Here is a 26214-nt window from a genome sequence, read left to right as displayed (position 1 = left end):
TCTAGAAGGGAGTTTAACCATGAGCATGCCAGTAAGATGGATCAGCCAGGGCACCTAGAAGAGTATTTTATTGATATAAGCACTAGTGCTGTAGGTCTGCATCCTGTTGGTAGATATGGCTAACTTTTGTTCTCATAACTGTTCTCAACAAATGCTTAGCCTGGCAGAGAGAATGAATTCTTATTTATTTAAATAAAAGACACTACATGTTCCTTAACTACAAGTTCCTACTTCTATTTTCTGCGTCTGCTCCTGTTTAAGTTCCTGTTATTGAACACGTGCCATTCTAGTCATCCAGCATTTTGTATGTCGTCTTATGCTTTCTACACAATTGTATTGGTATTTCCCTGTTTCTACTGAAAAAAGAAGCCTTTTCAGTGTCTTTTAGAATTGCATGAGCTAGTTGCATGACTTTGTGTGTCTTCTCTTTTGATTTTCCTTCTGTCAGCCAGAACAGCCAGCTATTTCTTCTTCCTTCACCTCTGCTTTATAGCTCTAGGGTTTATGGTGGATCTCTTCCAACTATGGATATTAGTGGCCAGCCCAGCCTCAACCCTTGACATCTAGTATGGTGATCTGGTCTTCAGAGAGGAGTATTTTCTGACTTTCCTATCAGTTCTTGAAACACATCTTGTATTTTTACTTTGATTGCAAATAGGCATGTGAAGCAAACATGCTTCCCAGTGATGATTCCTTTTGATCCTGGTCTCTTGTCTCTTAAGATTTTCCTTCCTGCAACTTCTGTACAGAATTCTTTGATTAATCCTTATTCTGTCTGTATGATTACACTTCCTAAAAGCTACTCCCATCTGCTCAAGTCTGCTACCTTATCCCTTTCTAAGAATCCATCTATCAGGACAAAATGACATTACTGAGACATGAGCTATTTGTAATGTAATTCTGCTATAATTTTGCTGCATTTTTCTATGCCTTAATATCCTTAATTCCTCTCCTGAACGTTTTCTTCAAAATCTATTCTAAGATTACGTTTAGTTTAATGTTCAGTAGTCATAGTGCCATAACTTCACGATTCGTAAAAATGTTCAGTAGTAGATTTACACTTTTTACAACATTAGCCCTACTCTAAGTGTGTGGGGGGTGGCATCCTGAGGCCTGTTCCAACCTAAATTATTTCATAATTCTATAAACTACTTTCTTCAGTGAGCTAGGATGAGTAATAACTTGGATTTCCATGTTCATCTTAGTTACATTAGACAAGAGTGGAAAGGTTTTTTTATCTCTATGTTTAAACAGCAGCGTCTTTGTTAGGGATGCTGTTAGAATCCTCATGTACGCTTGCTGCATTGTGAAATGTTTCTTCAATTTTTAGAGCGTGTGCAAAATCCTACCCACCAATTTCAGTACTGCTTTACCACTTAGCATTTGTGGTTTTTCATCTTTCTCTCTCACTTAAGGATTTTTTGGCTTTTACCTTCAACCTATTAATTTGTTTGTTAATTATTGAAAATAACATGCAGTAACATCTCTTTGTTCCCCAACTGTAAATAGTTCTGGACATGTGCTGGTTTGTATATTCAAAGAGTGCCTGATGTATGGCACCCTAACCTCTGCTGTTATGGGGAATTCACTTCCCCCTTGATCTTACTGCAGAAAAGTAGAATCACAAAAGGAGGTGTGTTAAACTCAGAATTGAGTTGAAAATGGTGTAACTGGTAGGAAACATATGTGGCCTTAAAATATTTAGTCAAATGTTTATTTCAGGTTGTAGCATGTGGAACATTTGGGTAAGTCCAGGATGAAATTTTCTGTTAGTTTGCACAAATAGTCTCCTTGCATCCAACTTGATCTCCTTCTCTTAGAATAAATCATTCAGAAACAGTTGTAGTCTGTAGTTTTGCTTATGTCGAAATAAATGAGGTGGACATAGGATTTTCCTGCACTTCCACATTAATAATTTAATTCTGGGGTTTTGGTAGGTTTGCATTTATTTTCAGTGGGCTTTGTACCTTAAAATGTTTTGGGCTGTGTTTGTCAAAACAGTAGCACTAACACCAGGTATGAACTTTACTCTCTATGGAAAACAGAATGTCTGGAAAACGTTAAAGTAAACCAGAAAGTGCTAAACAGGCTCTTACCCAGTTCAGCATTGCAAGTGTGTTGGAGCCTGAAAAGACAATTTAAAGGATTTGAGAAAGAGACAAACGAAGGTTGAGCAAACAGGGTAAGCACAGGATTGTAAAATGACTTCTCCCGGGTTAGCAGCCAGCAAGGGCCAGGAAGCTGTGGAAGTGGCAGGAGGATGCTATAGTAAGGGTTGCTAGGTTACTGCAAGGGAAGCACTTACAGAGCACCACTCAGCTATGCCAAGCATTTTTACTACCCAGCTGCTAAGTAATCTGTGTATAGTATTGCTGTTTTCCTGGCTACCAGCCGGAAAAGGAAGCTTGAACTGCTAAGAAATGTTGTCCCTTTGTAGGATGAAACTTGATCGCATGCCAGTTGTTACCTTTTGCAAGGCTGACTGTTTTTGGTTTCGGTCACATTGACTGACAAGGAATGTCAGGAATTCTGTGGAACATGTTTGAAATGGAATAACAAACAATAGGTCTTTGATTCAAGAATAAAAGTATAAAAACTCCTGCATGAATTTAACTTGTACTGGTGGTGCTGACTGGTGAGCTCTTGGTTTGTACCATTTTCGCCCACATTTCTTCAGCTCCGTGTTGAAAAGCTTACTGAAAATGGAATGTGGGTTTTCTCATTTCGTCTGGATTTGATGTAATTTTTGAAATATTTGAAAGTGTGTTTAATCTGTACCAGTAAAAATGATTTCTTGCAATCACAAATTTTTCCTCAGTAAGAGAGGTTAAGTCTTCATCTGCTTTATTAACGGATTCCCTGTACTGTGTTTTGCTGTACCTAAAGTTGGAACACACATGCGTGTATGATTATTCTTTGTATTTAACCTTTGAACTTTGTCCCAGGAGATCATTTTAAGAGAAAGTTAAAGCCAACAGTTACTACCACAGACAGTGACAGAGGAACTGAATATGAGATTAAAATGATGATGTGTTAATAATGATTCCTTTGCATCTGTTGTCTTTGTCCTTGTGAGCTCTGACACAGTAACCCAGTTCTCTTTTAACACCAGTTTGTGAAGATGTGTGACAACTCTGCCAATGCTGTTGTGTTATGAACAGGTCAGGCAGCATAGGATCCGTGGAGGTGCAGTGGCGATAGCGTAACTCCAGTGTCCTGTTGTCAGCTGAGGCCTGCCAAGGCAAGCTAACTCCCAACTTGTACAGATTTGTGATCTAGGGATTTCTTGAACTTAAACTCACTTTTTTGATATAAACGTTCTTTATGAAGTTGTCTTCTGTGAATTTGCGTAGGTTTTCTTTAATTTTTTTTAAGTCTTTTTAAAATAATAGTATTCACTTACTATGCCAGTAGTTCCAAAGTTCACCTACCTGTGTGTCATGTGACCAACTGCCATCTGGTTGCTTCTTATCTTTCAATTTTGCTCAATGATGTCTGTTTCTTGTCTTGGGAAACTGTGGACAATTGTTACCTATAGCTTTCTTCATTACCTAAATGTTGTTAAAGGTTCTGTTCTCTGATGTTCCTTTTCCTGGGGAAGACTCCTTGTCTATTAACTATTTCTTGTAGCTGTGGGTATGCTGTTCTCAGCACCCTTCTCTGTGCCTCTCTCCGTTCCATTACATACTTTTTGAGATGAGTAGGAGCCAGGACCCGGTGCAGTATTAAGGATGGATTTATATGGTGATATATGTGTAGTGCTTTGTTTTCTAAGTCTTTTTGTAAGAATTCTTAGCTTCTGGTTTTGTTTTACTACTATTTTTGTTACTTCAGAACCTCATTCCAAAGGGAATGCCTTTTTCATGGCTATCATGATCTATGGGATATTAAGATTCTTGACTTTCTTAAACCTATATAATTTACTTTACATCTCTTCACAGTGGATTTCTTGTGCTAGTTTAATATCTACACACCACAGTTGCCGAAAGAACTGACACTAGGCATTTCTCACTTTTTATAGCTTGGAATAGCTTAGAATTATCAAAAACATTTTTCATACATATAGAAGCTGCAAGAATATTTTCACAACATTTAAAGTATGCAATTATCTGTGCAGTACAAATTGTATCTGAAATTAATAACAGGACTGGATAATTTTATTTGGTTCCCATTGCATTAATTTACAACATCAAATCTTTTGCAGTTTTGTTGCTGGAGAAGATGGAACATGATGACATTTGTAACAAAACTTTGAAGATTACAGACTTTGGTCTTGCTAGAGAGTGGCACAGAACAACCAAAATGAGTGCAGCAGGGACTTACGCGTGGATGGCTCCTGAGGTTATCAAGTCCTCTATGTTTTCTAAAGGAAGTGATATTTGGAGGTAAGACGTTTCTCTGCTGAAGACTGTGTTCAGGAGAACTATGTTGAAGTTTTTGAATTAATTTCTATTTGATTGGTTTGTGTGTGTGATTTTTCTAGGTTATTGTCTTAACATATAGCAAGTATAGCTGTACTAAGAAACACACAAATTTCTCAGTATCTACTTAATTTGATCTACCTTTAGTTATTTATGACTTATAAATTGGGGGAGGAAGAAAGAGGATAATGGAAAAGTTTTATTTTAAAAAGAAAGCAAGATTTCATTAAGAGAAGCCCTGAAAATATCTATTGGTTAAGATACCGAAGTATTTTATCTGTAGTCTTAATATAAAGAGCCATATGCTTTTGATATATTAACATATGATTGATCATGTATTGGTATGTTTACTTTATATCCCAGCCAGTTATTACTTTACATGTCTTATAAATAAGAATAAGCTACAAACCAGAACTTTGCCTAATGTTAACTTAAATTAGAGTTGTTTTCAGGAATCTAGAATGTGATCATATGTAAAAGTGAACAGGAGATCGAATTTTTTACATTTACGGAGATTTTGCTTGCAGTAGCTGGAGTGGAGAGAGTGTATTCAGCCCAAAATTGTTTTAACTTGCTTTCTGATTTTAAAGGTGGGGAAGTCCCTATGTTGAATTTGTGAATTTCTCATTCAAGACATTATTGATGATCATATAAATAATATGACTCTTAGTACTGATGCTTTAAGTGGTGTAGTGTGGCATACGTGTACTGTAGAAAGGTAATTTAAACTTCAGTTTTAATTTGGTTCTGTTTTATGAGTGGGGAAAAGCAGTGATTGCACAATAGGCTTTAAAAGCTGCTGTGCCTCACCCTGAGAAGTCTACATTTCCTTTCTTTTTGAAATGCTTTCTCTCTGAAGGTTCCAAGATAGTTGTTTGGAGAAGGAGGGGAGGACTTTAATCTGTTTTCTCATGCCGCCCTATGCATGTTCTGTGTTGTATAATTCTTTAATAGGGTCTTATTTTGCTTAGATGCCTGATATTGTACAGCATGAAGTAATACTTATGGTATTCTCAGGATGATTCTGTATCTGCACCACTGTTTTGTGACACCCATCTGTCTTGTGTCTGGAACCAATTTTCAGCAATTTGTTTACATCAGTTTGAGTTGATGCCCAGTTGAGAAACATCTTTGGCTTCATTCTTTTTTTTCCATTCTTTCTTTCTTTTTTCTTTAATTTTTTATTCTTTTGTGGGCTGGAGGTTGGGTGTAGGCGTTTCCCTAATCAGCTGTATTCCGTGCTTAATTACAGGTCCTGTCCAGTCTTGTTGCTGTGATTTTAGGTATCTGAGGGGGTATGCTTTGGTGCAATTATTTTATATTCTGCTGCAACATTAGTTTACATTTTTGGAACCTACAGTATTTCTCTTCTTCGCCTTCTCTCCTGCACGCCTCTCTTGTAAAAATGTAAGTATTTAGCTCAATGGTGGACATCTAACAGGAGAGGTTTTTAAGTAGAAAGGCTGTGTTGTACAGTATAGTTTAGACCTTCTTGGGTTCTAAAGATTTTCTGCTTACTACACCTTGTTCTATTCTGTTGCTTATCTTTACTTTTTCTTTAAAAGAAAATCAAATAAAGAATACTCTGATTATAGGAACGGGTTTTCTTTCAAAAAGCATTGAGATTACAAATTTATGTTTGGGTCACTCTGAGATAAGGACACAGTATATTTCAGGAAAGTTCTAAATTTCAGTTACACGTGCTCAGTGCTGAGTCTCTAGTAGAAATCTGCAGGCCTCATCCTAGGGAAAAAAAAAAAGAAAAAAAGAGCAGATGAGGCTGCTGAAGTATACTTACACTTGGAGCTAGTCTTCCGGAATCAGCCAGTGCTCGGAAATGCTGTGGGAGTATTTTCATGCCGAGCCTTCCAGCTTGTGTGCTGTCAAGTGTCATCCTAAATAGCAGAACTGGTGCTTTCCAGGCTATGCATGTCTACCCTTCTGCTTTCCAAACTAGAATTACAGCTACTACATTTATTATTCGTTGGTGTATGCTTCCAAATTCCCAAGCGAGGATTCCCAAGCCCTACCCTTCTGTTGATCATCACACGTTTCTTAGCGGTATGTCAGTCTTGTTTTTATGTGTGGAGCCTGAAAGTGCAAATGTGCCCACAGATTTCTAAGTGCTGTTCAGCAGTGGTCTTTACAGCACCGCCTGGCTCCAGTGTACGAGCGCTTGGTGAAGCTAGGGAGCGCTTACATACAGCAGAATTAGCAGCTGCTTGTGCCTTCTGCAGACATGTAATATTGAAGTGATTCACATGGCAATGTTTAGTAACCTCTGCTTTAGAAGATGGATTGTAGAATAAAATATATTTTGGGGACTTTCATCACCTTCATGTTTATCAGCTTTTACAATACGTGAAAACGTCAAGTTCTTGCTGGAATGTGATACGTTAAGGTTTAAATCACTTTTGGTGGCAGAATAGCTTTTGATAATGAAGATACTTAAACGACATCTTTTTTGTAAGTGTGTTAGTTTTTGTGGTTTAAAATGTGTAATTCAAATGTACTATGCCTGTATTTTTGGCCGTTTGCTGAAGATTGGAAGGACGTGACTTGATCTTTTTAAAAAATGCTGTTTCTTAGAAGCTCTGACTGCATGCGTAGGGCAATTCTACGTGAGTTGGTGAAATTTAATTCACAAAGTAGCTACTTCCATAGTTGAGAGAGTTAATAAGTAGTTGTCATCCTAGATAATGACAGATTTATACCTCCCAAAGACTCCAGCGTGGCAGGACTAGAATGTCTTTAGGGTTCCTCCCCAGTTTTCCCCCCACAGCTCTGCCTCTTGATACTTGATATTAAGGCGGTTTTCATTAAAAGAGATGCTTTCAGGCTATTACTGTGTTGGTCTGTTTAAAATTTTACAGCCACCTACTTGGCACTGTTGACAACTACTTAGGATTAAAGGATTGAATTGTAAATATAACTAAAGCCAATAGCGTGACACAACTTTTTATAAAAAGATGATTTCTTTTTAGTTAAATTTATTGTTCTGTTTAACTTCAGACTTCATGCTGAAATATGTGTAGAATAGTCTGAACAAGGGAAATCCTTGAATTAAGAATAGTTATGTCTTTTCACTTTCTCTAAGCACATAAATGTAGTTCAGTAGAATTCCTCCATCATACCTGAAATGTGTATGTGCCACAGGAAGTGTTGTACTCGTTGTCAGAAGTACCATCGATTTAAGAGAAAACTGGAATTCATTATTTTATCTTTCTTTGTGTATACAAGCAAGTGTAGAATCTAGACTGGAAAAAAATGGGAGGAAATTAAGAAGCCCAAACTTTTTTTTATTCTGTGACTGTATTCCGTTGCTTCTGACTGTTAAAACTATAAATTCATTAGATTCTAAGATTTTTATGGTAGACAAAACTGTTTAGATAAACAGAATATAAACAAAACACTGCTGATATTCATGCTCATATTTCACAGTTTGCTAGTTTATTATTTATTAAGATGATGTTGTAAAGTCCTGTGTAATCCTCAGTGAATTTTTCTCATTAAGGAGAGAGCGATAGAAAAACCTAACTAGTGTGTGGTGTTCTTCCTGTCACATCTGCTGCAGCTGAGGTGGTATTCCTAGCACAAAGGTGCACAGAGTAGGGGAGGAAGGGGTACATAGCCTGTATCTCCCCAGTGCTGTATGAACTCTCCTCTAGGAGAGTTCAGTCCAGTCCTGCAAACCTTGTGGGTTGTTTCTTCACATACCTGAGAGAGGAAAGAACAGTACTTTGTATTCTGTTTTTTTCCCCTTGCCTGCTCACTGTACTGTTCAAAAACAACAATAGCTTGTCCTTTGTATCATAGAATCATAGAACCATAGAACAGTTTTGGTTAGAAGAGACCTTCAAGATTGAGTCCAACCTTTGTCCTAGCTTTATCAACACCCATAAACCATGTCCCTCAGCACAACATCTACCCATATCTTCAACGCCTCCAGAGATGGCAACACAACCACCTCCCTGGGCAGCCTGTTTGACAACCCTCTCAGTAAAAAAATTCTTCCTAATATCCAACCTGAACCTCCCCTGGAGCAACTCCAGGCCATTTCCCCTTGTCCTATTACTTGCTGCTAGAGAGAACAGGTAGCGATTCCTTGGCAGGAAGAGAAGCAGGAGGGGAACCAAACCCAATCATAAAGTCTGCTTTAGGCTTACATTCTAAAAGGAGTAATTCCTGCTTCCACAAAAACAATTGTGAAAGCTTTCCATTTTAGTGGTGGAGAAGTAGGAGCCCTAGATCAACAGTGAATGTGCTGTGCCAGCCCTTTGTACGGTCTTGGATCATTTGAGCAAGCCAAACGTTGGCTATACAGACCCAAAGAAGGTAAAAGCCACACCCAGCTCTTCTAGAGCGAAGATGGTAGAAATTCTTGCAATTAGTGCTTCTGCAGTAGGAATTCCTGTGATTCTTGATTTCTTTACCTGACACTGAGAAGAAACCTCTTTATGCCACCACCTTTCACTGGAGACAATGTTTTGTTTGGGGTTGGTTTTATTTCTAGTATGGAGAAATCAGTTGTGTGTGTGTGTAGTCATTTATCAGTCTTGTTTTGTCTTCTGTGGGAAGTGGAAAGTTAACACTTTGTTTGGAAAGGGAAGTGACCTGAATGCTCTCCTGAGGTTTTCCTTTTTTGTTTTGTTAGTTTGATTTTTGGTGGGGTTTTCTGGTTTCTACTAATTGTAAATGAGATTTCTAGAGATGCTAATATCAGGTAGAAGGGACTTCAGGCTACATTTTGAGTAAGCGTGTGAGCTAGTCTTACAGTTGCATGCAGTTTGGTATTTGACTATTGGTGGAAAGGTGAAAGATGACTAAAGTAGAGCTGACTCTTAAAGTCATTCACCTTTGTCGTGGGAAATCCTGGTGAATTTCAGTACATGGTTGGACAGATACTTGTTTGTTCTTGAGGAAACAATGTGTCAGTAGTCAGAAAATAACTGTTAAAAAAATTGCCTTTTTTAGTTATGGAGTGCTGCTGTGGGAACTGCTTACAGGAGAAGTTCCTTACCGTGGCATTGACGGCCTTGCTGTGGCTTACGGAGTTGCTGTCAATAAGCTTACTTTGCCCATTCCATCCACCTGCCCTGAACCATTTGCAAAACTAATGAAAGGTATCTATGTTGTTTCTTGCCTTGTATTTAATTAGTTGTGTTTTGGGGGTACGTATCCTTGCCTATAGTAGTAATGGAATTGCAAAATAAACACTTCACCTGATAATGTGCTGTGTACAAAGTATTTTGGTCTTTGCTACACAGCAATCTGGTGTTACAGACAGTTGAATGTCATTCAGTATTACTGTGTACTGCATATGTACTCTGTCATTACTGAAGAACTTCTTTTGCTCTGGTTTTACTGATTTGTGTTTAAACACAAATTGCATTAATTTTCATAAACTACAGAATATACTACAGATCAATACAAGATCAAGATTAAAATCACAAGAGAAAGAACTGCAAATGCCATTTTTGTCATTTTTTTTTCTCTCTGAGTGTCAAAAATGTTTTGGAAATACTTTAGAGAGAAAAAAACATTGCTTGCCAATGGCAATTTACTTGTGTATAATGAATTTCTTTAACTTCTATAAATATCCCTTCTGTGCAGTAATGTTAGGTTTGCTATTTCAGATTCTAAAGGTAGAGCAGAAACAAAATTGGCTGTTAATACAAAAACAGTCCTCTGAGTACAGGTAGCTAGATGTCATTTGTGTAAATGGAAAAGGAACTAGGAAAGCCTTGCAGAGGAAAGGAAAACATTAGAACTTGAAGTACAATAGCAATTAAGTCGTAGTTCTTCAGAAAGTTCTATTTATTATTAAAAACTGATGAGATTTTGATAAATTCTAGAATGCTGGGAGCAGGACCCTCATATCCGACCATCGTTTGCCTTAATTCTTGAACAGCTTACTGCCATTGAAGAGGCAGTTATGACTGAAATGCCTCAAGAGTCTTTCCATTCCATGCAAGATGACTGGAAATTGGAAATTCAGCAGATATTCAACGAATTGAGGACCAAGGAAAAAGTAAGTTATTTTCTGCAATTGCATGGCAGTAAAGAAAGGGTATGTGTGTTTATGTGATAATGCTGTTTTGAGCTTTTGAACTGTGACCAATAAAATACTAGAAACTTGATTTAATACAGGAGAAACACTTGGGAGGATAAACTACTTGGAAGTGAGGATTTACTCTCTCGTTAAAATATTATTAAAGTTGACTATTCTTGTTGGTTTGCCTGTTCTTAAATTCCATTAATGTGTTTCTAGGCAGTATTTTAAGGTAACGCTGTAACTGTCTTGCAGCAAACTTACTTTAGAAAAACACATTTGAATACTGTTTTTCTCAAATTTCAGGCAATGTTGCTTTTCCCCTTTCTTTAGTAAAAACAAAGAACAGTTCAGTATGCTGAAACTATATCTAGAGGTATTTCAGTTGAAGTGAAATATCACTGTAGAAAGTGAGGGTTATATCAGTGATGCATTGAAGAAATACAGGTAATTGAAGAAGAAATGTATCCCCACCTATCTACCCAAAGAACACAGGTTGTAGCTCTGTTTAATATGGCACGTAGTTTCTTTTTAAAACTTGTGTTTGTTTTTTTTTTCTTGGATATTTGAATGCATTGCTTAATAAACAAACCAGAGTTTATTTACCCCTTAGCTAATCTTTATAACCAGTGCAGATTTTCAGCTGCTGCTGAACTTTCTTCTCAGCTGTGGGAATGAAAATCTCTTCACCCTGTTATATGACTGTATCATGTGGTTTCTCTTCCAAAAATGGAAGAGGGCTTTTCCCTCTCTTCTTCCAGAACAGATAGATACAATTGATCTCTTTCAGTGTTGTAGTTTTGGAAATCTTCTTGCCAGATATTAAGATTTTATAGGTCAAACCTATACTCATGAAACGGCAAATCCAGTTTGTCTTGTTTCTTACCTAAATTCTTATAACTGGTCTTCTTTTGGTGTTCTCATATTGTGATATGTTGGTGCTGAATGAGCACTCACTGTTCATTTTTTTTGCCCTCTCTTTTAGTTACTTCAACTAGTTTTTAATCACCCTGAGGTTTATATTTTCCTTTAGATAACTTGATAAAGATAGAAGTCAGAATAGGCCAAGTGTCCTCTTGAGTCCTTGTTAGAAATACTTCTAGTAGAAAGATTCCTTCTTTGCAGGTCTTTCTTGCAATATAATTATTACCTGATAAGTCTTTATTGTTACTTTTCATGAAGTGGTATTAAATGAGGAAGAAGAGAATTGAGATTCAGTGACTTGTGAAGAGATCTAGTTACTTAATTTTGACAAAAGCAAAAACTAAACTCTCATCTTACAGGTCACTGTCAGTAGCCTTTGTCCCTCACCACTTCTAATCAAGTGTCACAAATGGCCATTTGTGAACTATTGGCTGGTGATGCCTGTGGCATTACAGATCTGCTGTAATATCAGTATATGTGGTATCAGATTTTATTGGTTACCACTAAGATTGCATATTGTCAACAATAATCTTATGTACTTCCTATCTGCCTTTTCTTCTACCCTGTGCTTTTTCCTTTTTCATTTTGTTTCACAGAGCTGGGCAGGAATTGGCTGTTTAGTCTCTGCCCTGCCTGCAGTGGGCACACAGGCTGCTGGAGCTGGGCTCTGTGCCTCTGTCAGATCTCTTCCTTTCTGGATGAGTTGTACTCCCTCTGCAGAGAGTAGAGACTCAGTTTTACTTGCGGTGGAGCCACCAGCCACTGAGTTTACTTGCCACGGTCTGTCGTAGGGCATAACTCTCTTTTCTGCCCCTCCAGCAACTGTTCAGTGAACTGTTTTCCCCTTTTTACTCTGGGAGCAATTGTAATGGGCATTCCCATTCAGGTTTTTGTTTATTTTTTATTTTCTGGAGGCATTAGTGCACTACAAGATTTCCTGTTGAAGAAAAATCTGACTAAATCAAGTTTACGATTAAATAAGTTTGTGTAAAGCTTTGGGAAAAGAGTTGTGTATTTGGTGTAAAAGTGGGTTAAGCTTAATTAGGGAAGGGAAAAGAGAAATGAAATTTACTTCTCATATGCCAAAGTAAATGCATCTCCAAAGGCATCTGCCCCACTTGTTTATGAATGAAAGCATGTAACTGACTTAGACAAGGGTTTTGTATGTGCAGGTTTATTTCATTTGGCACTTTATCAATTTGTCAGGTACTAGGAGTAAAGTAATTATCAAGTATTCATATAATAATGATAATAAAACAAACAGAAAAAACCAAACCTACGTGGACTCTCATGCCCTATTAAAAGAGGAACTTCAGTAGCTGGAGGAATTTCCACAAGGGTTTGCTGACAGTGAATGATGGTGACATCCTCCGAGAGAAGATAACAGTCTGATTTTGACAGATGTTCTTGAGCAACTTAAATATATAATTCTTTCCTAGCTTCCTTACAGTGGGTGTTTTAATTGTAGACTGGTGTAGAAACATTGCATAACTAGTTGCAGTAAGATTGCTTTTAATTAGTTTATTTGGAAAAGAGTAAATACTTAATCTCTTAGCGAGGAAATGCTATTACTTTTACTAGACTATCTTTTCAATACAAGCCCTCAATTTTTTCCTGTTTACTGGTGTTTATGAAACCTGGATTTGAGGACAACAAGTGATGGATAATCAATAATGCCTCCCAGTACATCTTTATTACTGTATTTATGAAGTTAAACTCCAGAGCACCTTGATTCTATATTTGAATTCATACAGCTTCTGCTTAAACCCTTGGTTTAGGTTGTCCAGTTTTGACTGGGTGGAAGAGGAGCAAAGTGAGAATTTGCAGCAATCTCTAAATTAAGTGATTAAATATCTTAAAAAAAAATCACAAAAAACCCAAAATAAAACCCAAAGCCTTACTTGCTGGTGTAAAGATAGGGGGTTTTGAATTTCCCAGAGGCAGAATTGGTTTTTGCAGAACTGTATGTATTAAGCAGGGGGGATTTTTAAAAGTTAAATAATTCGAATATTCTGTTGAAACAAGGTATTTCAAAATTAGCAAACCATATGAAATTTGTCAATAATTTCAATTAAATTTGAAAACAGTAAGCAGTGTGTGTATGCTATAGTTGTAAAGAAAAATACCTTTCTGAGGAACAGATACTTCTTACTGAACCAGTTGAGTTCAGAGCTAATCTGTCTTTTGATATGCATAGTATTTTTAGCAAGAACAAAGAGAAGTTTTTCCCCTCATTTGAAAACACCAAAGTAGTATAATTCAGGAACTAATTTATTCAAGACAAAGTGGGACATAATAGAAGAAGAAAATTTGGAGTTTTGTTTTCACTATATGCAGTAAGGAATTGTGCTGGCATACAACTTTGCTGGATAATGATGAGTGGGAATAGGCAGTCTGCTCTGAAAAAAACCCAACCAAATGACACCACAATTTTAAGATTGTATAGTGACAAAATGAATGAACTTTAAATAGGAAAAAAATTCTTATATATCCAGAACTCTTAGCATAGCTTAATTTCAAATTAGGATTTTCTATTTTTAATTTCAATTTACATTCAGGTAGAATTTCATAGAATAATGGAAAGATTTGTTTTGGAAGGGACCTTGTGATTCTGTGATTGAAGATCATCTAGTTCCCCTCAGCCTCCTCTTTGTCAAACTGAACGGTCCCAGCTCCCTCAATTGCTCCTCGTAAGGTCTATTTTCCAGGCCCTTCACCAGCTTTGTTGCCCTCTTCTGCACTCGCTCCAACACCTCGATATCTCTCTTATACTGAGGTGGCCAAAACTGAACACAATACTCAAGGTGCGGCCTCACCAGTGCTGAGTACAGAGGGGCAATCACCTCCCTTCTTCTGCTGGTCACAAAATTTCTAATACAAGCCAGGATGCCGTTGGCCATCTTGGCCACCTGGGCACACTGCTGGCTCATATTCAGTTGACTGTCAATTAGAACGCCCAGGTCCTTTTCCGCCGTACAGCCTTCCAGCCACCCTTCCCCAAGCCTGTAGCGTTGCATGGGGTTGCCGTGACCAAAATGCAGGACCCTACACTTGTCTCTATTGAATTTCTACAGTTGGCCTGGGCCCATCAATCCAGTCTGTCCAGGTCCCTCTGTAGAGCCTTCCTACCCTCCAGCACATCGACACTCCCTCCCAGCTTGGTGTAATCTGCAAACTTGCTGAGGGTGCACTCAATCCCCTCATCAAGATCGTTGATGAATATGTTGAACAGGAGCGGTCCCAGCACCGAGCCCTGAGGGACACCACTCGTGACCTGCCGACCCTCCCCAGCTTTCTTGTAGGTCTCATTTAAGGACTGGAAGGCTGCTTCTCCAGGCTGAACAACCCCAATTCTTTCAGCCTGTCATTGCAGGAGAGGTGTCCTGGCCCTCTGATGATCTTTGTGGCCCTCCGTGGTACGCCCTCCAACAGGTCCACAACCTTCTTTTGTTGAGGGCTCCAGAGCTGGATGCAGTACTCCAAGTGGGGTCTTGCCAGAGCAAAGTAGAGAGGACCTTTCTTGATGTGCTGGCCAGAATTGCCTAATGATACATAAAAATGGAAAAAAAAAAATGGACTAAGAAATATACAGTATCAGTTACATTATAGCTTCTCCTTTTCCTGTAGTCTCTTTTTTTAGCTGTACTGACTACAACACTTGTGGGCAAGTCTGTTACATATGCCCCATACCATGAAGGGAAGTTTGCTTAAATTTCAGATATATTTTAACAGATTTTGGAAGCTGAAGAGTAAGATGATTTTAAGATTATAGGTTTACAGATATTTAGTGTTGGGGATTCGTTTACCCTGAAATATTAACTAGCATCCTTACTAAAGCTTTTCCCTCTCAAAAATGCAAAAGAATAAAAGGAGAACAACAATTGTTCTCTGTAAGTGGTGGCTGGAGAGTCTATGTGGTGTAATTCAGTGGGGAGTAGCAGTTTGATGTTGTACAGATACTTGCTAGATTTTAATTAAGAAACAGCTGTCTTCTGTCTTATGACTTGATTTATCCTATTACACTAATCCTCATTTGGTGTAATACTGATTGCTTTTCTAGATAGAAAAGTGCTACTTAATGCATGGCTGAAAAACAGGAAAGGTTAGGAAATTTAACATAAGAGATATTTGTTAAGTCATTGACTTCACTGTAGAACATAGGAGCTATCTAAGAGCAGCCCTGGTGCAATGAAAGAATTTCTGATGTGAGGTATTTCGAGCCCATTCTCTATGCTAGGCTGTAAGCTGATAATCTTTGTTTGGATGTTTTGTCCCCATTGCCAGTGCTAACCTGCCTTAAGTGACTCAAGCTAATTGGTTAAAAGGAAATCTGTGTAATGCTTGACGGTATCTCAATACAGAACCTTAGCTTATGCAGAATGGAGAACTGTCAGAAGGTTGTATGTGCACATTGCCTGTATATAGTGCACCATGAAAATAGATCAGGAAATACAACCTACTGTGCACTTTATATATCCTTTAGTACAGCCTTCACCTATTACTTACTCTCACTTGTGTGAATCTTATCTTCAGGAGCTTCGATCACGGGAAGAGGAGTTGACAAGAGCAGCTCTTCAGCAAAAATCTCAAGAAGAAATACTTAAGCGCCGTGAGCAACAGTTAGCAGAACGTGAGATCGATGTACTGGAGCGTGAGCTGAATATCATGATATTCCAGTTAAATCAAGAGAAACCAAATGTGAAGAAGAGGAAGGGCAAATTTAAACGAAGCCGGTTGAAGCTTAAAGATGGGCACAGAATTAGTTTGCCTTCAGGTTTGCAATTTTTTTAAAAGTTCACAATATGTGTTATGATTATATATGCAGGCTGCAGTTCCACAGTTAATGTTCTCAGGATTGGCTACTATTTTAATTCATTCCAGGTCTTTGTACACTAGCAATACAAAGGGTATGGTAACAGTTGTATAGTTTGTGGGTTTTTTTCCACCAAGGAAACAACTTTTGTATATCATATTCTCGTGGAGTAGTCCTCATTTGAGCTCAAAGAATCTTTCACCTGATTCAGCTGAAAGTCCATTGTATCTAGAGAGAAAGGTTACTGACATGGGAGCCACGTAAGTTAAGACTGGTTTGAAGTTCAGGTTGTTTGCTATAGTTCTTTCTGTGCAGAGAGAGAAGTACCTTTTTATCACATTCCAGAACCTTCTAACATAATCAGTTTTTAGTGCTATTTGCTCTTAACTTGCAGATTCTAGCAGAAAAATAGTGCTTCGTAAAAGCTGGAGGTACAGGTGTAGTAGGTCCAAATTGCATGCTTGTTGCAGTCACAAATACAACACTCAGTGTCTTTAGTGCCTTACTTCTGGCAAGAAAGCAACAGTTGTGATTTCAGAATACAAATATGGTACAATCTGAATGTTTAATTCCACACATGAACGCATTGAAATGCCCTGTTTGCAAAGGAGGCACATTTGTGGAGAGTTGGCTTTTTTTGGCATCGAGGAGTGATTTAGTGATGCCTTTTTAATGTTGCCACGAGATGGCACTACGGAAACTGAAGGTTACGTCAATGCTTGCAAAGCCTTCAGTAGTGAGACCAGCATCTGAATGTGGATGGGCTTCCTTTCAGTGGTGTCCAGGTCAAGGCTGTCAATTTATTACCAATGGAGTAAGAACTTGCTGCCATGCTAACACGGGTCTGACCAAATCATAGCTCTCTGGTAGTTGGGAAGAGATGAAGAGGGCAGTAATTTAGAGTACTATTTCAGCAGTAGTGAAGTAAGCTTATTTTCCCTTCCATTTAAAAATAATAATAGCAGTAAATAAAATAAGTCACACACAGCCTTCCAGGCAAGCATGTTAGATTGGTTTATGCTAAATCACAAACTTAAACTGGGTCTTTTTTTCCAGTTCTGCCCATATTCAATGTGAAAAATTGATTGAATCCACAGTTTTATTTAGACTATCACTTAGTTCTTTCTTATCAAGAATCATCCAGATGAACTTGTCCTTGAAACAGTTCTAAGAATAGCATACAATGTTATTACACTAATGATGGATATTAGCAAGGAGCATGGCATCAAATTTTATGAAATAAAATATTTTCTACTTGCCAATATTTGTTGTTGTTGTTTTGTTTGGTTTTTTTTCTGCTACATTGCTATAAATATTTGCAGTTCTGTAGTTTGTCCTCTTTTTCTGGTATATTGATAGATGTGACTTCTTTGTTAATGCTACCTTTATGCTGTATATGAATTACATGTTAAAAAAGTAGAGCAAATCTTGATTGCCATTAGTATTGGCTGATTTGCAATGAAATACTGAGATTTTTCTTTCACTCTGTGACAATCAACAAGATTAAATAACTTGTGATGTGGATGTGTCTCAGTTTGAGTCTACTTGGACCTACCTGCTTTTGTTGATGTTACTGCAAACCTATCATTTAGTGTCTGTGTTGGTGTGAAATTGTGCCTGTTTAACTCTTCATGCAACAACTTAGATATTGAGTTTGTCAGTGCTTTTAATGTGAACCTCTTACGCTATCAAATCTAATTCATTAGACAGCTTTGTTTTAAGAAGTATAGCAGTATAATATCCTGAAGAGGTTTTTATTTATAACATTAAAATTAATTTATTTTATTCTTTCAGATTTCCAGCACAAAATAACAGTGCAGGCATCCCCCAATCTGGATAAGAGAAGGAGTTTAAACAGTAACAGCTCTAGTCCATCGAGTAGCCCTACAATAATTCCTCGTCTTCGAGCTATACAGCGTAAGTGTTCACCCTCTCTATTTGTTCATTTTGTCAGTAGAGACTGTTCCATATACTCATTGAAACACTGGTAGTAATACCAGATTTCCAGGCAGATTTCTGTCTGATTTCCAAGTCCTTTAACTTGTTCTAACATGTGCAACTTTTTCTTTGATGGGAGGGATAATCTTGCTAAAATGCTAACTAATTTTCAGTAATTCAAAATGATTGTGAGTGCTTTAAATCATATCTTTACTAAATAACTTCAAGAACTCATTCGTAAATTGACTGGCATGAAACAATGAAGAATCAAAATCTATAATGGCAAAAGGCAAAGCATCCCATTTAGAAACCCACATAAGATGAAAAACAAGTTTTTGTTAGGTATTGCAGTTGATAGAGGAAATCGGTCATGACACAAGAAAAAAAAAGATTTGGAGAATAAGGGAGCCACATAAGATGGAAAGGCCAAAGAATCAGCCAGTAACTCGGGTTGCTTATGTCAAAAGAGAAGCAAGCTTTAAGTGATACAAAACCAGAAGAAAAAAAAGAAGAAAGCTTCCTTCAGTTTTATTGAAAACAAGAGAAAGAAAAATAAAACTTTGGATACTCTTTTAGGTCTACATTCTTCCATGTATACTGATGACAGAAGTGGAGGTACTATGAATATTGAAGAAAACCAATCATATTGTTACAGTGAAGCTTATATTTGGAAATGTCATCATGTGGAGATAGAAAGCAGTTCCTGCAGGATTTACTGCTTGCATTTGTTCTATCTTATCTGTTGTGCAAAGTAGATTGTCTAATTATCTATATTCAGTGTGGAATGCCTTAAAGCTTCTCTCTCTATGTGAAATCAGTGGAACCTGTTCCAGCTGATTGCTTATGGATGATGACTATCTTCTCTTGCAAGGGTAGTCACCTCCAAAGGAAATTACTTCAGCATCTGGCTTTATCAGATGTAAATAAGGAGGAGGGGAAGTCAGAAAGTATGGGGATTTTTCCTTTACGCTGTTCTGTAGTTAGTTTAAGGATTTATTTTTATTTATTTTTTATTAACCGTCCTGAAATTTTGTTTAAAGTTTAAGTAAAAACCAGGTCTCATCTCCTTTGGAATACTTCTGCCTTGTGAAACATTATTAATGTCTAAAGGAGAAGTGGTGCCTTTTCCAGCAGTAACTTTATTATTTATTTGAGCTATAACTGATACAGTTCCCTGGGCAAAGACCACTGCTACCCATGTCTTATGGATAAAGGAGAGAAGCGGACAAACCCTGTCATGCTTTTCTTAATGAAAGCTTGAGATGAAAAGAAAATTAAATGAAGTCTTTTATAGAAGTTAGCTTACACATGGTGTAAGCTAACCATTTATAATGTTTTTTTTACCTTAAAACATGTGGTGGGTTTTTTTGGTAGGTGGTTTTCTTTTACTGCAGAAAGGTAAGAAAGGCTTTTCTTAGTAAAATATCACAATTGCATATAAACAAGACTGTCTTGTTTTATCTTTGATTCTCCTTGATCTGTGTGGAACAGCTTGGAAATGAAGCAAGGGTCAGGTATTGGCATGGTTCTGATAACTTGAGGATTTATTTTAAAATGCATGGCTTTGTGTAAGCTATAGCAGTGTCACTTCTTGCATGTGTGCTATGTGCCAGTAGGGATTTTTCCCTTTTTTTAAAAATTATTGTTATATTTTATTTGAGCAACCATTTATATTTGTAGGACTAGAACTAGAACATACAGGACAACTTAGAGGCTTTCCTTTAAAAGAGGTGCACTTCTGTTTCAGAGTCTGGATCCCTAGGCTTTACCTAAAAGCTTATCAGATATCTCAGAAGTATCTAGCTGAAACGATTTAGCTTCCACACCCATCTGCACCTGGGCAAAATAAATTCTCTTTCCCACAATAATGCTTTATCTTGATTTAACTTCAAAGTGTCTTTGTTTCAAGAAAACTTTCTCAAATACAAACAATTTGAATGAGCATATCTAACACTGGGTTACTTGATTGCTTTACTTTGTCAGGATTGAGTTTAGCTTCCAAAAGTTGAAGATAAAATAAAAATCTAGTGAATTGTAAATCTTGTTATTAAAACAAATTCAGCTGATTTTGAAACACCTTTCAAAAGGAGAAAAAAAACCCAGTAAGATATATATTCCATAGGTCCTGGAAAGTGATTCAAAATGGGAACGTAAAGGCAAGTAGAGTGCTGTACTGCAGGGGAAGCTGTGCTGGCGAGGAGGAGTTTGGTGGGGTGGGAGGAGAGTGCATTGCAGGAGCGGCAGAACCCCAGACATGTAAACGCTGCCTCATTTGTCATGTTGTTATATCTGGCTAAGTTGTTTTTCTCTTAGGTCTCTCCGTCACAGCTCTAAGTATGCTGCATTGATAGCAAGTTACTTTTCCAGCTAGTGGTATACGAAATCTACTTGCCTTGATCTGGTCCTAGAAAGAGGATCCTTTAATCCCTACAGGAAAACTCTGCTATCAAAAGATGCTTAGTGCCTCTATAGGTCTGGGCTTTATGACCCAAAGATACAAATATAAGGGAATGGGTTCCATTTCTGAAAACAACTTGACTAAGATCTCTACCACATTCTCTGATTTTTCCTCAGTGATTCCCAAAACAGATACACACACAATTAATGGCCGAAGAAACAGTGTGTATGTGTACCAGCAAGATGTAGATATCACAAGTGAATATGAACTTCCCAGTGGGGTTATGAAAAAAGGCAAGATTTCATGTTTCAGAGGTGCTGGTTCTGTTTAACTTAATGGTTGAGACAGTGACAGACTAAGCATTTAATGAAGGTTAGACACTTTCAAAGTATAATTTGTTTCGGTGTAGTGAGAAAGACAATGTTAATCGTCGTCACAATTGGAATATTCTGTTTCATGTGATGTCAGTATTGTTTCACAGCATATGTTTTCTTCATTGGAATTTAAGTGCTCAGTCTAACTCACTTGTCTGAATTACCTGAATATAAGGTTCTTGGTTAAAGAAGGCATGGAGAATGATTGTTTTGCTGCTTTGTCTTTAATTTGGGTGTCTTGTTAACTCATAATTTATTTTTCTTGCTTGCTTATCTTTTTGGATCAGTGCAGCTTGCATGATGGCTTTTGTAAAAGAAAACAAAAATCTCAAATTTTGTCTGCTCCTTCTGTTACTGTGTCAAAGTGGTTTTGCAATGGACAAAATACTGTGTTCTGTCAAAATATTTTGGTTTTGGAAATATATTTATGTATGGGGGATTTTTGGTTTTGTTTTTTAAATCCAATCTCTAGTTACTTCAGATGAAAGCAACAGAACTTGGGGAAGGAGCGCAACTTATCATCAAGAAGAGTTTGAAGATGTGAAGAGAAGTTTTAAAAAGAGAGGTTGTACATGGGGACCAAGTTCAGTTCAAACAAAGGATCGTGCAGATTGTAAGGACAAGTATGTCTACTACATTTTGTTTGTTTGATAATACTAAGCATTCTTGGTAACTGAATTGCTAACATAGGTAGGGAGTGAGGGGAGTTCTGCAGTCTTTAGTTACAGCTAAAAATCAGTCCTACCTTTTAATTAATTTAGGAATTCTGTTAATAGTAAGTAGCTTCCCCACATAGACTTGAGGATGAAACAGTTAAAGTTTTAGTGTCTCTTACCCGTTATCCTTTATCTCTAGTTTTTGAGACTTAGAACGTACTGGGATGCTGAGCTACAGTTACATAACAGGCATTCACAGCCTGTCTGTCTGTCCGTTCTTTACATTGGCTTGAGAAACTGCAGGCATGGCCCTCAGCCGGGACTTTCAGTGTGATTAAATAAGACTGACTGACTTTTCATACATGAAGCACAATTTAGACCAGCAGTATTGTTTACACTAACAAACACTGGGTGAAATGGTTCTGAAAATCAGTTGGACACCTTGATGTTCAGAATATTTCTTCCAATTGATAAAAACTGGAGATTAGCAAGAGATCCTTTTCCTTCTAGTATATGTAATTACTTATAGCCACTTTTTTTTTTCTTGGTAGAGGCATCCACTCATTTACCTGCAGCAGCAGTTGGTTCCAGACCATCTATTGAAACTAGCTTTATGATATTTTTGCTTGTTTTAAAGTTGCCATGACTGATAGATTTCCAATATTCGCAACATTTCTTTGACATAGTGAAGTGGTTGTCCAGGTTTCCACCAACTTCCGATCTTCAGTAGGTAGTCAAGGCCCATGTCTCAATGGCTTTTTGGTTTTAGTCCTGAAATGTTCATCTTATAAGGAATATCATAATAAAGCATGTATCAATTTATGATCATATGACTCTGTATTGTTACATACTTGGGGTTTTTACCTTTGGAAAATTTTACTGTTTCTGAGTTACGTACTGCATGTTTGCAATTTCAAAAAAGATGTTTTAGTAATTTTCTGACAGAGCATATATAGGCATCATGTTCTTGGTAATACCAAAATAACTGTTGTTATTTCAGAGTAAGACCCCTTTCAGATGGCAGCAACCCTTGGTCAACTGTGTTAATGAAGAATCAGAAGGGTGTTCCCTTAGCTTCACTATTTGTGGATCAAGGTAAGAGCTATTTTATAAAAACTGAAAGCTGGCATATAATAGCATTGTGTACCTTCAGTGTTGTAAACTGTATTGCTTGATTTCCTCATGGATTGTGCAGATTACTAGAAGAGCAGTCATGCTACAAATCATTTTTCTGTGAAAAAAAAACCGAGCTATTTAAAAAACTCAAGTTAACATCTTTTCATCATTAGTAACTAAGAAACATACACGATTTGTGAGCAGTACCACATAAGAGACTTTTGTTTTTTCCCCCCAGGTTTTTGACTTGCAGGTGGCTCTGTATACATGGTCTACAGTCACCACTTTTTAGCTCCTTTTAACAAGAATTATCTGAATCAGTAATTGTGTAGACGTTTAAATGATCATTAATGACTTTTGTTGTTAGTGGGCTCTGCATAGCTGTTTAAGAAAATGCACGGTTGTTTCAAAACCTGTAAGTCCTGATTTTTTTCTCTAGGAATAAGGCATTTTCGTGTTTGGATATACTGGGAGGGGTATAAAGCAAGGCTTCACAAATAGCAATTTTTTAGATTTCTTAGCTTACTACATATAGAGAAGATTATCCAGTTTTGTGTATAACATTCGGTATGTTATAGTAGAATAACACATGTAAGTCAAATGATACCTTCCATTTTACTTGTCATTAGGTGTGAGATGTCAAATTTACTTTTTACTGCAGACCATCATGGCCTAATGAATTAACTGGAAAAGTTTCTAGTCACTCACTGGATGTCAGAACACAACTTAATTGAAATTGTTGTAAAGAATGCGTTACAGATCTTATCTGGCAGTATGTGTATAGTGAATTACTTGAGTGCAATCTATACATAGAAATAATTTCCCTGTTATTTGAAAAGCACTGCCAAAGTGCTGGAGATCCTCAAATATCATAGAAAATGCAAAGACAGTATCTGCTCTTCAACTGGGTTGAGTCCCTAAAGGTTGGGAGATATATTTAGGCCTCTCTTAAAGTAAAAGGTAAGTCTTTCAGATGTGGGAAACATAATGTGTTTACAGTTAATTTATATGCTTGGGAAGATTGATCTACAAATTGCTTCTAATAGAGTTTGCTTTTGAGTTGTGAAAAAGGTGAAATTGTACTTCTACTGCTTTAAAGACAAGAGGATGTGGAATGATTTAGGCTTATGGTGTGTTTGTGAATCTTACAATGTGAGTCACTGAGCTTTTGGCTACTCTAACAGCCATGTACGATATACTTCAAGATTAATACTTGTTCAAATGCAAAGAAATAATATAGATATGCAGACATGCAAATAGCAGCCAAATAGCTGAATTGCAATCTTCAATTATACCACAATATTTTGTAGGAGTCTGCACTGATAAGAAACTTCTCCCTGAAGGTTTGGACAGTAGAAGACCAAAGCCAATTAAGTTGCCAAATCAGGCTTATATTAATCTACCTCTATGGAAAGATGATCAGGGAGGGAATACAGTAGAACAAGAGAGCTTGGAAGAAGGAACCTCTGCTAGTTCTACAAATAGTACTCCTCAAATGACACCTACAAACAGTCTGAGCAGGACACTGCAGAAGAAGAAGACAGATTCAGTGCTGTATGGGTGTGCTGTCCTCCTGGCGTCTGTTGCCCTGGGCTTAGATATCAGAGAGCTGAACAAATCCCAGGGTCCAGATGAACTCTTGACTAAAGATGAGAAGAAGAAGCGTGATGGAATATTTCAGCGTGCTTCAAAATTTCGCAGGAGCGCTTTTCTGCAATCCAAGAAAGAGGAAACAAATATCCCATCTGTGAATCCAGCTGCAAATACTGTGAATCTTCTCTCTATGCCTTCCATTTCCACAAAATGCCTACTTCAGTCTGACAGTGAGGATGCATTTCTAAGCACTGTGCTTGGTGATTATGGTCCATGTAGTTCCACTGATGACTTTTCATCTGAAACATCTGAAAGTAAGAGAGAACAGAGGATACGTCCAGCTCCTAACACAGTTTCTACACGATTGAAAAAACAGCCTTCTAGTCTTTGTCCGAAACAAGAGTTTCAAAATGTGCCAAATGACTCCACGACGACGTTTAGCGTGTTGGGTCACAGACGAACCTTATCAGATGGGAACAATTTCCAAACTACAGGTGAGTAGAAACAGAAAAAGTAAGAAAGTTAATTATTTCACTACTGAATTGCTAAGATTTATGTTACACTGTTACGTGTTAGCTAAGCCACCATAACTGTATGTGGATAAGCCCACTGTGTCGGAACTCTGAATAAACCACGTGCACTTGGAATAGTATCCCATTAGGAGTGTGGATATGGAGATTTAAGGTTTATTTTAAGGTGAGGTCTGTTTTTTCTCAGCTATTGCAAAAGTAGGTTTCTCTCGTCTTTTGATGTTGGTGAAAATCTGCTTTTTATGAAATGTACAGTATTAGCATTATGGCTGAAATAAACTGGGACTGTGTTAGGACTGTGGATATCCTGAGGCTGAGAGTACACTTGTTTAATATAGTTTGACAATCCACATAGGTGAGTGATTGAGCATCATTTTAGTATTGCACGTTTCTTAACTTCAAGTAAAACAAGTCTGGTAAGTTTTGATTTGCTTGCTTGACCTAGAAGTTATGTCACATATTTCACATATCCTTAAGTTAAGCTGTTGATAAAACTTGAAGTTGAAAAAAAGTCTTTAAATCTGTTTTCTGTATAAATGGATAAGTTAATGATTCATGAGTTTATAAAATGAAGTTCTAAATTTCAGTACTTGTGTTCTGTGGTGGCTTAAATGCAATGTTCTTGGTATTCTATGTATATGTAATTACTCATAATAACTGGACAGATTTGTGGGACTTTATTCCAATATTAATATTCATCCAGTCGCTTTCTGACTAGATCTCTTTTGTAGCAATAAAGAAAAGAATTGTTACGGCCTCTAGCAGATAGTATAGATGCAAAAACTTTGTTTGAGCACTGCTGATTTTCTCTTAGGAGATTCCCCTACAAATGTATGAACCTCTTAATTTTTCTGGTGGAAAAAGACCCACTAGAATTTATGGCAACCCAGTTTTACAAATAACAAAGAAATTAAGAAGTCACATGGTTTAAATTGTCTTTTGTGTGTGTGTGTCTGGCCTTTCCTCTCCCCTAGCTAATGGATTTGCTTCAACCAGTGATGTCTCCACATTACCAGTTCTATCAGGTACTGGAACTCTGCACTCTCCATCTGTTCAACAGAGAAGCAATCACTGTGGTGTCTCAGCAGAAAAGCAAAGCACTGTCAATATTATATCAAGGCCTCGACCCTCTTCTCTAAGAAGTAAAATTGATGCATGGCAGATTATTCCACGTATTATTAAACCAAACTCTAAAGACTCTGAATATTTAGAGGGCAGTGTAGATCCAGGTGTCAATTTCTTGCCAGATGCTGAGGAAAGAACTAACTGCCACATGCCCTCCTTACTTGATATCGATGTGGAAGGTCAAAACAGAGACTGTACTGTGCCTTTATGTAGAATGAAGAGCAAAACCTGCCGGCCATCTATATATGAACTGGAGAGAGAGTTTCTGTCCTGA

The 26214-nt window shown here is 37.4% G+C and overlaps 1 protein-coding gene across 1 annotated transcript; it reads left to right on the top strand.

The window, feature by feature from the left end:
- The first annotated feature begins 4167 nt into the window (after nt 1–4167).
- Nucleotides 4168–26214, top strand: LOC104277951 (mitogen-activated protein kinase kinase kinase MLK4). The gene is made up of 9 exons (XM_009874769.1): nt 4168–4385; nt 9396–9544; nt 10277–10452; nt 15931–16171; nt 18005–18127; nt 21393–21543; nt 22577–22671; nt 24003–24779; nt 25790–26214. The coding sequence occupies exons 1-9, from the start codon at nt 4222–4224 to the stop codon at nt 26212–26214; spliced, it is 2301 nt and encodes a 766-aa protein (XP_009873071.1). The 5' UTR covers nt 4168–4221.

The sequence above is a fragment of the Apaloderma vittatum genome, unplaced genomic scaffold, assembly GCF_000703405.1.
Source record: "Apaloderma vittatum isolate BGI_N311 unplaced genomic scaffold, ASM70340v1 scaffold14588, whole genome shotgun sequence".
NCBI lineage: Eukaryota > Metazoa > Chordata > Aves > Trogoniformes > Trogonidae > Apaloderma > Apaloderma vittatum.
Note: the sequence above shows the minus strand (reverse complement) of the source record. Positions and strands in the feature narration are given on the sequence as shown.

Excerpts from the sequence above, each read along its gene's own strand:
- LOC104277951 (XM_009874769.1), top strand. The coding sequence starts at position 4,222 with ATGGAACATGATGACATTTGTAACAAAACTTTGAAGATTACAGACTTT. Across the intron at positions 4,386-9,395 it reads AAAGGAAGTGATATTTGGAG|TTATGGAGTGCTGCTGTGGG; the intron begins GTAAGACGTTTC and ends TGCCTTTTTTAG. Across the intron at positions 24,780-25,789 it reads GAACAATTTCCAAACTACAG|CTAATGGATTTGCTTCAACC; the intron begins GTGAGTAGAAAC and ends CCTCTCCCCTAG.